The sequence below is a fragment of the Silurus aristotelis genome, assembly GCF_946808225.1.
Source record: "Silurus aristotelis genome assembly, chromosome: 21".
NCBI classification, from domain to species: domain Eukaryota; kingdom Metazoa; phylum Chordata; class Actinopteri; order Siluriformes; family Siluridae; genus Silurus; species Silurus aristotelis.
In genome coordinates, this window is record NC_139594.1 from 1,444,630 (window position 1) to 1,459,280 (window position 14,651).

A 14,651-nucleotide genomic window follows, 5' to 3' on the forward strand; every position below is an offset into this window, starting at 1 on the left:
GTCAGTCAGAGACACAGACAGTCAGTCAGACAGACAGACACACAGTCAGTCAGTCAGTCAGTCAGACAGACACACAGTCACAGAGTCAGTCAGTCAGACACACAGTCAGTCAGTCAGACAGACAGACACACAGTCAGTCAGTCAGTCAGACAGACAGTCACACAGTCAGTCAGTCAGTCAGTCACACAGTCAGTCAGTCAGTCACACAGTCAGTCAGTCAGACACACAGTCAGTCAGTCAGTCAGTCAGACAGACAGACACACAGTCAGTCAGTCAGTCAGTCAGACAGACACACAGTCACACAGTCAGTCAGTCAGACAGACACACAGTCAGTCAGTCAGACAGACACACAGTCACACAGTCAGTCAGTCAGACAGACAGACAGACAGTCAGTCAGACAGACAGACAGACAGTCAGTCAGACAGGCTCCTGTAAACTCAGAGGCAGCTAAAGTGGTTCAGAGTAAATTCTAGTTTCATCAGACTCTACAGGGAAAGTTGCTGGTGTTCAGAATCGGGTTACACGGCTGCTTTTGTGGATTCAGATGTGTCTGAGACAGAGTTTCCAGTAGCGTCTAGACCACAGCTTTATTTCCCCCAGTTTATTCCATCGTTCCTATCAGTTCTCACACGGGAGGCCTGGAACAAACGTAGAGATAAAAATGCAGACTGAGAAAGAGAAATGGAGTTATTTTTTTCCTGCCAACAGTAAAATATAAAGGACAGATACACTCCTGATCAACTCCAACACACAGAGATGAACATGTTCACTTCATCTGAGTGCTTATAATGAGACGAGCCCCACTGTGTCTACAGCATGACATATTAGTGAATCACACCGGAAACTCAAACAGTGCTCCCTTTTATACACACACACACACACACACACACACACACCCGTTCCATGTGAAACATTCCTGTGTTATTAGCTGAAGCTCACTCATCTCTAAAGCAGAGACACAGAGACACGCCCGAACCCAGAGGCGGAATGTTCTGGGGGGAAAAATCCGCTCTGACCTGAACAAGCACAAACAATGAACATGCACAGAATGAGAGAGAGAGAGAGAGAGAGAGAGAGAGAGAGAGAGAGAGAGAGAGAGAGAACAGAAAGATGAACAGGATCACAGATAGGACAGAAGGAAAAAACACAATGACAGACCGAGACAAAGACACAGGACCAAAAATAAACGGACAAATAAAACACAACAGACAGATACAGATAGACAAGCAGACATGCACACACACTCCAGACAGACAAATGGTATAGATACACAGGACAGACAGACACACACTTCGGCAGACAAGTACAATCCTAGACACATATACACAAACACAGAACGGACAGACAGACATACAAGACATAAACCTCAGAAATTAAATTAGACTAACAGATGGAGAGACGGACAGATATATAGATCGAGAGACAGACAGATGGAGAGATAAACAGTTGGATAAACAGACGGAGAGAGAGAGAGAGAGAGAGAGAGAGAGAGAGAGAGAGAGAGAGAGAGAGAGAGAGAGAGAGTAAAAATAACTCCGAAGGCGTTTTAGTTTTTTTCCATGTTCTTTATTTGGCTGAAATGAACCCGTCCCTCATCAATAACGCTAACAGTAACAATAACATGCCATGGTGTGGTACAGACACACGGCCATAACGTACACAGGAGATGTTCATTTACCCTGATAAACTGACCTGAGCCAAACACACACACACACACACACACACACACACACACACACACACACACACACACACACACACACACACACACACACACACACACACACAAGCCTGAGACACACTAGCGTAAAGAAAACCCCTAGCAGTAGCGCAGAAAGAGCGGAATAAAAGCTGGCGCTGGGCAGCGCGACGTTTCCGAGATAAACTACAACTCCAATCAAACACTCGTGCCGTCTCAGGCTTACAGATCTGATCGCTAAATTTAACACGGAAACACGTTCCCATGGTAACAATATGACGTAATAAAGCTACATGATTTACTCGTTCGTCACGCTGAAAAAATATCACCTGTGAATTGTTAAATAGATCATTACAATAATATCATCAACCACGATACAAAGTTTCAACGATCACAATACAGGGGTTAAGATCGATATCGGGTCAGACTGGAGTCCCAGTTCAATCTCATTCAACCTCTAAGCAGACACTCTCACACACACACACACACACACACACACACACACACACACACACACACACACAGGTGTCCAGTTTAGGAAAAATAATCCCACCCTCTAGTTTGTGCCCTAAGAAATGACCAAATCGCCTCCCTTTTAAACACACACACACACACACACACACACACACACACACACACACACACACACACACACACACACACACACACACACACACACAGGAGAGGCTGGTGCGGAGGAGCAGAGAGTGTGTATCAGGCTCTCAGCAACATTTGTTTGTTTGTTTGTTTTTTAGTTGTTTTCTCGTCCCTCCTCCGTCTCCTCCTGATTGTCTGAAGTCCACAGCTGAAAAAAGAGAAAACACACTGTCACACACACACTTTGTCTCTTATATACACACACACACCATCACACACAAACACAGAAAAACAAAAAAAACAACATACAACAGCGCACGCACAGGTATACACACATACACAAAGTCTCTCTTTCACAAACACACTATCACGATCTCTCACACACAAAAAAAGATACACAGTCACACACAACACCACACACAAACACACCGTCACACACATACACCATCACTCACACACACCGTTTCTCTTTCACAAACACACACCATCACAAACACACACACACCGTCACACACATACACCATCACTTACACACACCATTTCTCTTTCACAAACACACACACAAAAACAACACACACACACACACCCTCTCATGCACAGACACACATACACACCATCACTCCATGCTTAACCAAAGAGCACCCCCCCCCACCGACACACACACACACACACACACACACAAACAAACAACAGACAGACACACAGATACACAACCCAGCATAGACAAACTCTCTAAACCAACAAACAGGATAGACAGACAATTAAGACAGACAGATACAGATAGACAAACAGACATGCACACACTCCAGACAGACAGACAGACAGACAGGTAAGACAGACAGACAAATGGTATAGATACACAGAAGACAGACAGACAGACAGACAGACAGACAGACAGACAGACACACACAGGCAGACAAGTAAAATTATTGACAGACACACACACACACACAAACAGAATGGACAGATGCACAGGATGGACAGACACCACAGACAGACAGACAGACAGACAGACAGACAGACAGACAGACAGGATAGACAGACACCACAGACATGATGGACAGACAGACAGAGACAGACACCAGAGACAAACAGACAGGGGCACAGACAGATTGGATGGACAGACACCACAGACAGACAGAAAGACAGGATGGACAAAACCCCCCAGAAATTAACAGACAAAGAAACTAGAAAATCAAACCCTAAAGGCCAGAACCAGATTTTATTATTCTACCTACATTAGACTGAGAGACAGACAGATGGACAGACAGTCAAATAGAGGAAGAGACAGGCAGAAAGATAGAGAGACAGACAGATGAAAAGACAGACACCCACACCATCATGAACACACAAAAACACAACACACACACACACACACACAATCACAGTCGCTGTTTCACACACACAGACACAAACACATCACTCAAACCCAAAACACACACACACACAATCACCCACATTAACAGAAAACAAATCATACATGGTCTTTCACACACTCACACACACATCAGACACAAACACACACCATCACTCGGACAGGCCATCTCACAGTCACAGTCATTCATGCGCATGCGCGCCTGCACGCACACGCACGCGCACGCACACACACACAGTGTTACAGTACACTCATGTATATCTCTAATTCAGAGCCTGTGATCTCTGATGATGTCAGGATTTGTCTCCACAGCATAGTTGTGATCACACTGTTCCGTCCTCCATGTTTCCTCACTGAACTCGTGCAACATTAGCCGTCTACGTTCCACTTCAACACTCAGCCAATGATCATTTATCAGGCTAATGATCATTTATAACTGCTGAAACGCTAGCAGTCTGAGGACACGGTGCTACAGAGAACACGTGACGTCACACTGGTGCTGTAGAGATGATGACATCAGCAGTTTCCCACCAGAACTGGTTTTCTGATATTCAGGACATGAATAAATGGAGAGTGAACTCACTGTCAGGTTGTCTCGGAGCAGCTGCATGATCAGGGTGCTGTCTTTGTACGAGTCCTCGGTCAGCTGGTCGAGCTCAGCGATCGCGTCATCGAATGCCTATAAACAAACAAACAAACAAACATCGAGAAACAGTCAAAACCATCAATAATTAAGAATTTTTTAACGCAATTAATTGTGTATTGTGTCATTTTCCCTGCAATTCAGTAAATTTTCATCAGACCACACCCTCTCCTCTACAGACCACACCCTCGCCTCTACAGACCACACCCTCGCCTCTACAGACCACACCCTCTCCTCTACAGACCACACCCTTTCCTCTACAGACCACAACCTCTCCTTTACCGACCACGCCCTCTCCTCTAGACCACGCCTTTTCCCCTATAGACCACACCCTGTCCTTTACAGACCACACCTCTCCATTATAGACCACACCCTCTCATCTACAGGCCACACCTCTCCTTTATAGACCACACCCACTTTTGCTGCAGTGTAGCAGGAATAAAACATTACAGGACATGCTGTTTTATTGTAACACACACCTGTTATAAATAGCGATGTATCGTCTCAGCACTAGTTGGAGAACAGATGTTGCTCCAACCCATAAAACTGGCACAAAACTCAGAGGTTTCTAACTCCATCCGTTCTCATCCCCTCCGAGATCACATAACCCACTTCCCTGATTTTCACCTCCTCAAAAAGAAAAAAGAAAAGAAAAAACAGGACACGGCGCTAACAACTTCTCCTGGAAATAACTTCATGTACGTACCTACCACGCTAACGATAATGGAGCACTTTAGATACAGCAGGAGGCGAAAGGCTCGCGACCTCTGTAACCATAGCGACAGCTAATTGACCTAAACCTGGTGTGACACAGATTGCACAGTTACTGTAAACCCTCCAGGCTACGTGATTTATTCGTCCTCTTTTTGTGCCTGAAATATAAGGAGGCTGAAAGACTTTCAGGAAGTTCGTGATAAAATTCTAGAAAACGAGAAAATGTGACCAGTCATGAAGTGAGCTGGAGTGTAGAACAAGCTTCTGCTGCGAGGTTCAGGGTTTCCTCACCTTCTTGGCGAGTTCGCATGCATGTTCGCGCGAGCCGAGGATCTCATAGTAGAAGACGGAGAAGTTCAGTGCCAGGCCGAGCCGGATGGGGTGAGTGGGCTGCATGTTCTCTTTGCTGATGTCGAACGCAGCCTGATACGCCTCCTTGGATTTATCCACGATGCCTGGAGGGAAAATGTACAGATATAAAAAACATGAGGTTATAGAAAAGAGAGCGAATCGTGTTGGGTTTTATTTATTTATTTATTTTTGCAATATACTATATTTGTATAACTGGAATTTAAGACTACTTGCTGTCCTGTGCACTGTACACACACACACACACACACACACACACACACACACACACACACACACACACACACACACACACACAGCTTTGATGTATTGGCGTTTCAGAGAGTTTCGGTGTTTGTAAAACCATCACTGTGAGACTTTCTGATGTTCCTAGTTCGTTCGTTTCTCAAGGGTGTGAAGAACAAGCTGAGGCCTGCTCCTAATGTTCTGATTCAGCCGGCAGGAAACCGTCACACACAGCGAGTCAGTGCATGCGTGTGCGTGTGTGTGTGTGACACCTGGATGGGTGGAACATTTAGGTATACAGAAGTGAAAAATGTCTGCAGAGCGTTGTGAAGAAATAAAGTGTGTTAGTCTTTCTGACTGTATGTCTTTCTGTTCATGTGACTCACTGCCTGTCTGCATGTCCCACCGCCTGTATATTCATAAGTTTATCAACCCATCTCTCCATCTATCTATCTGTCTTTCAGTCTGTTAAACTGTTTACCTCTGTCTCTCCATCTGTCTGTCTGCCCAACTGTCTCGTCTTTTGTCCGAGTGTGTGTCTGTCCACCTGTATGCCTGTCTCTGCACCTGTCCACCCATGTCTGTCTATCTAATTGTCTCCCAAAATTACGTCTGTCCACACATCTGTCTGTCTCTCTCTCTGTCCATCTCCAAACCTGTCTGTCGTCCAAGCAGTAGTGTCGGAATTTTAACCTGATTTCTGTCTTTCTGTCCATCTAAGAGTACATATGTCTATTCATGTCTGCATACCCGTTTATCTACTCATCTGCTATTCATCCATCTATCCACTCCTCCAACAGTCTATCTTTGTAATATCTTTTGTTCATCCATATGTTTGTCTCTAATTGTTCATGTATCTGTTCGCTTGCTCGCTTATATTCCGTCCGTGCGTGTGTGTAAACTGTGTAAGATAGAACCTCACTGGTTTTGTTGTCTCCCACGGCGACCTCGGCCAGGTAGCGATAATAATCTCCTTTCATCTTCAGGTAGAACACCTGACTCTCGGCTGGAGACGTGCTGCGGATCAGGAACTTGTCCAGGAGATGCTGAGAAACACACCAAACACAAACACTATCATTTCTGATCAAGTGTAAACTCTATGTGTAGGCGACTTGGTCAGAAAATGCTGATTAATTCAGGAAGTGGAATGTCTCGCGGAAGAGGTACGTGATACTGATCAGGTTTGGGTGAAGTGGTTGATTTGGGTGGTACGCGAGCGTGTCCTGTACTGGATTCTTTGCCGAGTCTGGGCCTGCATGCATTTCTGAAACTGCTTGTGCGAGCATGTAAGGCTGTCAGTGCCAGCAGATTCACACCACAGTAACGTAATACATCACTGCAGTCATCAGGTTAGAGATCTTCACCACGCTTTCACACCCCGAGCACCGCCTCCAGCCTCGGCTCGGCTCGGCTCGGCTCAGCGTTGTCTCGTATTACCAGGCTTCTGTCCTTTATTCTTATAAACAATCAAAATCACTAATGATCTACAAACTCATCATGTGCTTCATCATTCAGATCAATTCACAGATAGACGTTCCTGGTATTCAGAATCGGGATGTGCACCAGCCAGGATGGATTTTAGACTTGGTTTCTTTTTGATATTACATTCTAACAACCGTTACAAGAAACAGTTCAGAATTAAGAGCATGTGAGGCTGAAACTCGTCTCTCTCTGAGACCATTTTAAAGATAATGCTGATAAGTATTGGCATCCCATAATATATATCTTTTTTTTAAATCAACAAGTCTACATTTAAATTATCTCGTCTCTCTCACCAGCACATCTGTGCAGATGGTCTGCAGCTCGGACTCGATCTTCTCACGGTACTCTTTGGCGATCTGCTCCTTGTCGCTGTTCTCGGCCTTCATCTTCTGCTCGATGCTGGAGATGACCCTCCACGCCGAGCGGCACGCCCCCACCACGTTCTTGTAGGCCACCGAGAGCAGGTTTCTCTCTTCGTCAGTCAGCTCCTCTCCATTCTCAGTCACCTGTTTCATCACGGATGCCATGTCGTCGTAACGCTCGGCCTGCTCGGCCAGTTTGGCCTTCTGCACAAGTTCGTTCTTCGCCATGGTGATTGCTTTCTAGACAGGAGACATCACATGCAATAACCTGTTAATCCTGAAAGGGGCCAGAAAGCATTTTGGTTCACAAAAAAACGTGATGAGACCATAGATTCTTCAGGTGTTACTGAGAAACACGCTGAAGAATCGTAACGTAACATGCGTTTTTTTTTAACTCACAGCCACTTTAACTAAACTTGGAAAGGTCACAAGTTCCAGAGGAAATGCAAAAGAGGGAAAAAATTATGCCAAATAATAATAAAAAGTTATCCAACCTATTTCATAATAATAATTTAAAAAGTTGACCAATCACGGTTCAGTGGGCGGGGCCAATTTTTCATTTTTTTTTTTCCTTTCAATTATTTATCAAACCCGTTAACAAATCTGCATATACTGACATCACTTCGTAAATAAACCTGACCATTATAAGTTATTATAAATGATAATTATATATATTTCGTCACATTTATTTATTTTCTACAGTAAAATCCACAAAGGACAATTTTAGTTTTTCTCTCGAATACAAACAAATTGGCATTAGTTAAAAACATACTTATTAATGCAATAAAAATGTTCAGCACATGAAATACCACAAAAAAACTTTCTTTGACTAAACATTAGTTTAATGTGGATAATAAACACATCATCGAGGTTGAGGTGTTACATGTTCAGTATTACTGAGACACACCTTTACCTTAAATCACCACTGAACACTGAGAAATGCAGCACTTTTCACTCACAAGTAGTGTATAGATATAAAACATGAGAGATATATAAATATATTAAAGTATAAATAAATGTGTAATAGTTTAGAGGTTTATTTTTTTCTGTGGAGATTCACACAAAAGCTTTGCGGGACAACACTGACTGAACAACTGCCTCCTTCACGCCCTGTGAACCAAATCAGACGAAAAGAAAAGAAAAACCGTGTGCAAAAAAAACAAAGGTGGAAAAGTCAATAAAACAAAGAAACCTAGAAAAATAAAATACAATAAAATACAAAACAAAATGGAGGGATTTCTTTTTTTTTACCTCAGAGCCGGTGGTGATGTTCCTGCTGCCCAGTTGACAGTCACAATCCGCGCGCTCTTCCCGGACGCATCCACGGGGTCTCCCACCCACTCGCAGCTTCCCTGGCGCAGGGGCAGGGGCCGAGTAGCGCTGACGTCAAAGGCTGCCATGGCAACGCGGTTCCCGGGAATGCCGTAAGGATCCGATTGGTCGGCGGGGCAAAGCGGCGTTTGAGTTTAGCCCCGCCCACCCCTGTTTCTCTCACACCGAGTCGAGGCAGCCATTTCGAGTTGAAACCCTGTACATCATATTATACTTATATATTACGTTACACTATCATAGTTATGATGTTATTCCTTATTTTTAACGCATATCATAGTAGATTTCATGCTCGTTTTTAAGACTAACAGGGAGAAAATCTCTCAGAAAAAAATTATTCCTAAAAATCAACTCAATTTATAACTTCATTACTTCATTATCTATCATGTAGATGTTATTTATATAATATTTAATAACGTTTAAATGGCATTAAATCCATACAAATTGTACTATCTCTACTGTTAATACTCTTAATTCATGCAGTATAACTTTATAGGTATATTTATTTAGATTTCCTATATTTTATCTTCTATATTATATATATATATATATATATATATATATATATATATATATATATATATATATATATATATATATATATATATATACAGTATATACAGTAATCCCCAGTTTATCGTGGTGGCTTTTCACGAAAAACCGGGAATATCAGCCAAACTCATTAGTTTGCCACATTACCATGTTTCAAATGCAATTCCGTGATAAACCAGGGATTCAAACCTATTTTTTATTATTTAATTTTTTTTACTGCAACCAAACAATTACCCCCTTTGGGATCAATAAAGTATTCGGATTCTGATTTTGATGATGATGAGCACTTTTCATTTTCAATGCAAATTCATGTAATATGTGTAAAAAAGTCACATTAATTTATTACTCATGAATCAATCAACTATAAAAATGTAAAAGATTACAAATCATGCAAATGATCATACATTTTAATTATTAAGATGATATAAATGCCTTGACTGGATCAGTCTTTATTTACACTGATACATTTTCACTCTTAGTAAGCATGACTAACAATACAGATTATATAAACATACAAATATAGATATAGCTTTTTTAGCATCCCATTCCACATGTAGTCCCCATTTGCTGTTATAATAACCTCCACATTTTTGGGAAGATGTTCCACTAGATTTTGTGTGAGATTCATTCAGACACCAGGAATGTGTGTTAGTAAAGTCAGGTACAGATGGAAGTGAGGTGAGGAAACCTGGGGTGCAGTCAGCGTGAAACATTCATTTATGTTTAATAGGGTTTGAGCTCTATAGCAGGAGATCCACTCCAACCCATGGGAAGCAGATCTTCATGTCATTCTGGAACAGATTTGGGTTTTCTAGACGTCATGTACAATTGACCTTCAGGTTTGTGGTAACAATTCTATGAGGAAGCACATCTGGGTGGAAAAGTCAAGTGTCCCAATACTTTTGGTGATATAGTGTGTGAATATGGAATAACTGGTGTGAATAGAGGGACATCATAAATAAACGGATGAAGAAACAAAAACGGCCGGTCGCAGCTCTGCATCCTAGGAAGTGAGGGACGTGCAGGAAGGAAGGCGTGGGTCTGTAGAGAAAAGAAAAAACTAAAAGACGGCTGGAACGGTAGCAAACCTGTTTTCTTTTCATGAGGATGTTGTGAGGACTGATTCTTCCTCCCAGACTCACAGCTCACATCCTTTACATGTCACACGGGTAAGAATGGGAGATCCTGTTGCTGAACGAGTCGTCAGGACGAGGAAGTCATGACCACAGCTGTGTCATGCCGCTTTCAGCTCCATGGCAGAGTTTCCATAAAAACACACTGTACATGTGTGAAGTACGATTCAGAATCTGGATCCAATAACTTCATAACCTTTAAAGAGAAGAATGAAAGATAGAAAGAAAGAAAACTCATTATATACTGAGTTTTAAAGCAGTTCTATTATTGTTTAATATGTTTATTGTGTGGAAACTTTACACAAAATTGACACTAAAATTTTAAGAATCTCAGAAATGTGAGTAAGTTTAGGTGAAGATCCCTAGCCAGCAGTCTAATCCCAGCTTCCTCTTTTTTTGCATAGACCCAGATGTTTCCTCTTTACCATGAATGTAATATGCAGATCAAATTTTAAGAAGTGACAACTCTGTTGCTAGGAAAGTGTGCAACATAAAATTCTAGCATAAACCAGTTTATTATTAGCTAGTTAGATTTAGCCAGTAAGCTAGCTAATGTTTGAAAAGTTGACATCTCTGCTGCTGCTAGGCAACTGTGCAACATACATGTCTATCATAAACTATTTAATATTAGCTAATGTTAGGTTTCACAACACTGTTGATACGCAAAAAACGTCTATCATAAACGTATTACTAGCTAGTTTTGCCAGTAAGGTTTTGCAAGTAAGTTTAAGGAGGTGACAATTCTGATGCCAGGCAAGTGTAGAACATAAAGGTCCAGCATAAAATAGCTAGGTTTTGCGTGCCACTTTTTTGTTTGTTTTGAGAGAATAAACGATCATCTGAGGGAAATACTAAATTAACACAAAAATATCAGACAGGGTCGCTGAAATGACACCAAAATTGAACATAGCACCGATTTCTAACCCGACCCAGACAGACCCAGCCTATAGTGAGACCATGACTGACCTCCGACCTGCACGTGAAAACAGTACAACTTCACGTAAACGTTACAATCCAGATAAATGTAAAGAAAACATCTGTAGCAAACCAGAAAAAATCATAAGAACTGAACATTCAGAAAACGTTGCTAACGTTACGAAATTGTTCCCTGGGAAGGTAACAGGACGTGAAAAGTGCGCTGAAGGACGCTGAAGGAGGAAGGACGCCGTGTCCTGTAATGACGTTATGTGGTACATAAAAAAGAGCAATATCAAAACGCACACTATTTTGTAATAATCAGGTACGTGGATGATTATGGGAGCGGAACTCGTACTGTACACAAGCTCGTTTTCTTTAACAGCACATCTTCTGCTCCATCTGGGCTTCAGAAACTGGAGCAAAGGACGCTGGGACGTTCTAATAAAAGCAGCGTTCCCATAACCTTCCGTTCCAGCTCCATGTGGGTGTGTATGAGGGATGGGGGGGGTCAGGTGATGGGGGAGGGGTGTGATCTATTTTTCATCGGTCACGTGTTTCCTCCATGGGCCATGGAGATGCGTCTGATTGAGCAACCCACTTCCTTACACAAATGCTGATCCTGCAAACACAACTGTCAAGATTTAAAACGATAAACCTGAGGATGAGGAATTCATGAAAAAATCCGGATTTTCCAGGGTTTAATATGAATTTTAAAAAATAAGGCATTTGTCTAACCGTCTCCTCTTAAAAGCTAGGAGGCTGACATCACTAGTCATATCTAAAACACACACTCAATATGTGTGTGTGAGGTTTTGCCCGTGGCTGGAAAGTCCCCAGTACACACTCATGCATTTATGTGTGTGTGTGTGAGAGAGAGTGAGAATAAAGTTCACATTTCATTTGCATGTGATTTTCGTTACTCAGTCTCAGGCTCGTCTTGGAGGGCGTGGCTCACCTGTATCTCAGGTATTCACTCTCACACTGAACCAGAAACGCAGGAGAGATAGCATCACTGGAGCCGAGCGTAGCCGAGAGGCATGAAGGACACCAGCTTTACTTTACCTGATCCTGAGGACCTTCTGGATGAACAAAGGCCTGGTCTTGAACAAACAGAAAGAAAGTAGCTTAAGTTACATTTATAGCTTTTGGCTGATGTCATTACACAGATCACCTCACGTTTATCTCACACATACACTTGGGCAGTGGGGGGTTAAGGGCCTTCCTCAGGGGCCCCACAGTGGTGCTGGGATTTGACCTTGTTTCAATCAGAAGTCCATTGTCCTAACCAGTTTACACTTTTGCTAATATTAGTCTAGCCAAAGGTGATCAATTAATTTTTTTTTGATTGTTTAGGCACATTCTTCTAACCAGATGCTAGCGCTAATTCTAGCAGTCAGCTAGCTGCTCATTAACCGTTTCTAGGTGTGACAGAATGTAAACAGGTTAGTAAATTAGATTTAATACTTAAGCCCCACCCCCTTGACTGGTGTAAAACAGTAACATGAAAAAAAGAGACGTGACGCTTCGCTAAACAAAATTAAACTTTATTAGAATTGTTATTTTACACTTGCAGGACATGAGGACGCCGCAGTGAGGACGCTCATCCTACGTCTCTCTGAACGAAGCTCCGCCCACAAATCATTAGTATCTCTGAGGTGCAATGAAAAGAGTATAGTGGTATTCACCCTCATCCACATCCAGTGATCTCAGAAACGATCAAAAAAAAAAAAAAAAAAAAGAAATTAGCAACAGTTACCGCTTTTATTCACAGTTTTAATTATATAGCCTAATTTTATTATTTATTTATTTTAACTGTATTTTCCGGAGTAAAGAAAATATGATTAATTGAAATTGTCGTGTGTGTGTGTGTGTGTGTGTGTGTGTATGGGGGGTGGGGGATGGGTGTCGTATGTAAATACTTTTTGTTCTGGAATTCTTTAGTTATATTGGATACTAAAACGCCAATTATTCAAACCTCAAAAAACACCAATAGACTCTTTCAAATCCGGAAAATATGGTACCTCCGGAATTATATCCTGAACACACCCCCTTTACATCATCATCATCATCATCATCATCATCGGCCCAAGTGTAAACCAGCGCAGCAGTGTGTTAGACAGACGGACAGACAGACGGACAGACAGACGGAAGAACAGTCTGTGCATCTGTGTGGTGTTTTTTTGCCGTTGGGGAAACAGTATTCAGCATTAACAGTCTCTGAGGGTGAAGCGGTGGTGCAGGTTTTGGCGAGCAGGGCTCAGGCTTCCACACCCTCCAGCTCTGGAGGAAGAGGACTTTTTGGATGTTTGCTCTCGAAGTGCTGCTTGAAGGTTTTGGGATCCGGCATCTGCGACTGTAAAGAGAGAAAGAGAGATGAGTAAATGTGATCACTATAATAAAATATTAGTTCCTCGGCTCATTGTTGCCATGACGACAAGTCCCAGGTCTCAAACCTGCTCTGCTTGTTTAATGTAAAGTCAATGTAAAGTCCTACACTTGCAATATTACGCAACAGTATTCGTGAACTTTTCAATGCCATACAGCGTAAATACGATCTGAGGAATAAAAAGTGGACGAGTCAGCGAATATCGACTTTTACAAAATTTCTGGTTCTTTGAAGTTGCTGCCATGACGACAAGCCTCAAACCTATTCTATTTATTTGAATGTAAACACATTATACTTTTGCCTTCCTGGTTCGTATAAAACATGGTTCACATTTCAAACCGTCTCATTATTTGGTGTTGCCATGACGACAAGTCCGTAACCTTAAGCACCATCTACAAGCACCAGGATTTTTCATTCTCAGCATGTTGCTCCAACAAGTCTGGTGTCCTTCATCATTCCAGTCACCAAACCCTATCCTTAATATCTCCACAGTAATGCAGTGCTTTGAGAAACTGCAACTGCTCCTCCCTCCTTTCCCTTCTCTCGCCTGGACCCAGTTTGCATACTGGTCCAACAGGTTAATAGAAGATTCCATCTCCTTCTACACACACACACACACACACACACACCCTGCTTGGTCTCTCCAACATGGATTGAGGTGAAGGGAACGTTGTTTAGATGGTGTTTGTGGATTGCAGCTCCACCTTTAACACCATCGCGCTTAAACTGCTTTAAAAGCTCCAGAACCTGGGCTTAACTCCAGCATCTGCCATTACATCCTGGATCTTCCAACCAGATACCACCAGGTGGTCAGGATAAGAAACCACACATCTTCTATGCTCACCTTCAGCACCCTGCTGTACTACA

General features: G+C 42.3%; 2 protein-coding genes and 1 long non-coding RNA gene across 3 annotated transcripts in view; all 3 read right to left on the minus strand.

Moving 5' to 3' along the window:
• Window positions 1-1,544: 1,544 nt before the first annotated feature.
• ywhaz (tyrosine 3-monooxygenase/tryptophan 5-monooxygenase activation protein, zeta polypeptide) lies at window positions 1,545-8,865 on the minus strand. The gene is made up of 6 exons (XM_083524625.1): window positions 8,718-8,865; window positions 7,398-7,706; window positions 6,545-6,668; window positions 5,320-5,483; window positions 4,255-4,350; window positions 1,545-2,504 (listed from the first exon to the last, which is right to left on the minus strand). Exons 2-6 carry the CDS (start codon window positions 7,692-7,694, stop codon window positions 2,451-2,453), a joined length of 735 nt encoding a protein of 244 aa, XP_083380751.1. The 5' UTR covers window positions 7,695-7,706; window positions 8,718-8,865; the 3' UTR covers window positions 1,545-2,450.
• An 874-nt stretch (window positions 8,866-9,739) lies between these two features.
• Window positions 9,740-12,699, minus strand: LOC310717000. The gene is made up of 2 exons (XR_014530705.1): window positions 10,490-12,699; window positions 9,740-10,388 (listed from the first exon to the last, which is right to left on the minus strand). It is a non-coding gene; the product is annotated as an uncharacterized lncRNA (long non-coding RNA).
• A 227-nt stretch (window positions 12,700-12,926) lies between these two features.
• znf706 (zinc finger protein 706) overlaps window positions 12,927-14,651 on the minus strand; it is a 9,576-nt gene continuing 7,851 nt past the window's right edge. Inside the window, exon 3 of the mRNA XM_083524665.1 lies at window positions 12,927-13,751. Coding sequence (XP_083380791.1) covers window positions 13,656-13,751 — 96 coding nt within the window. The 3' untranslated portion in view covers window positions 12,927-13,655. The remainder of the gene's footprint in view (window positions 13,752-14,651) is intronic.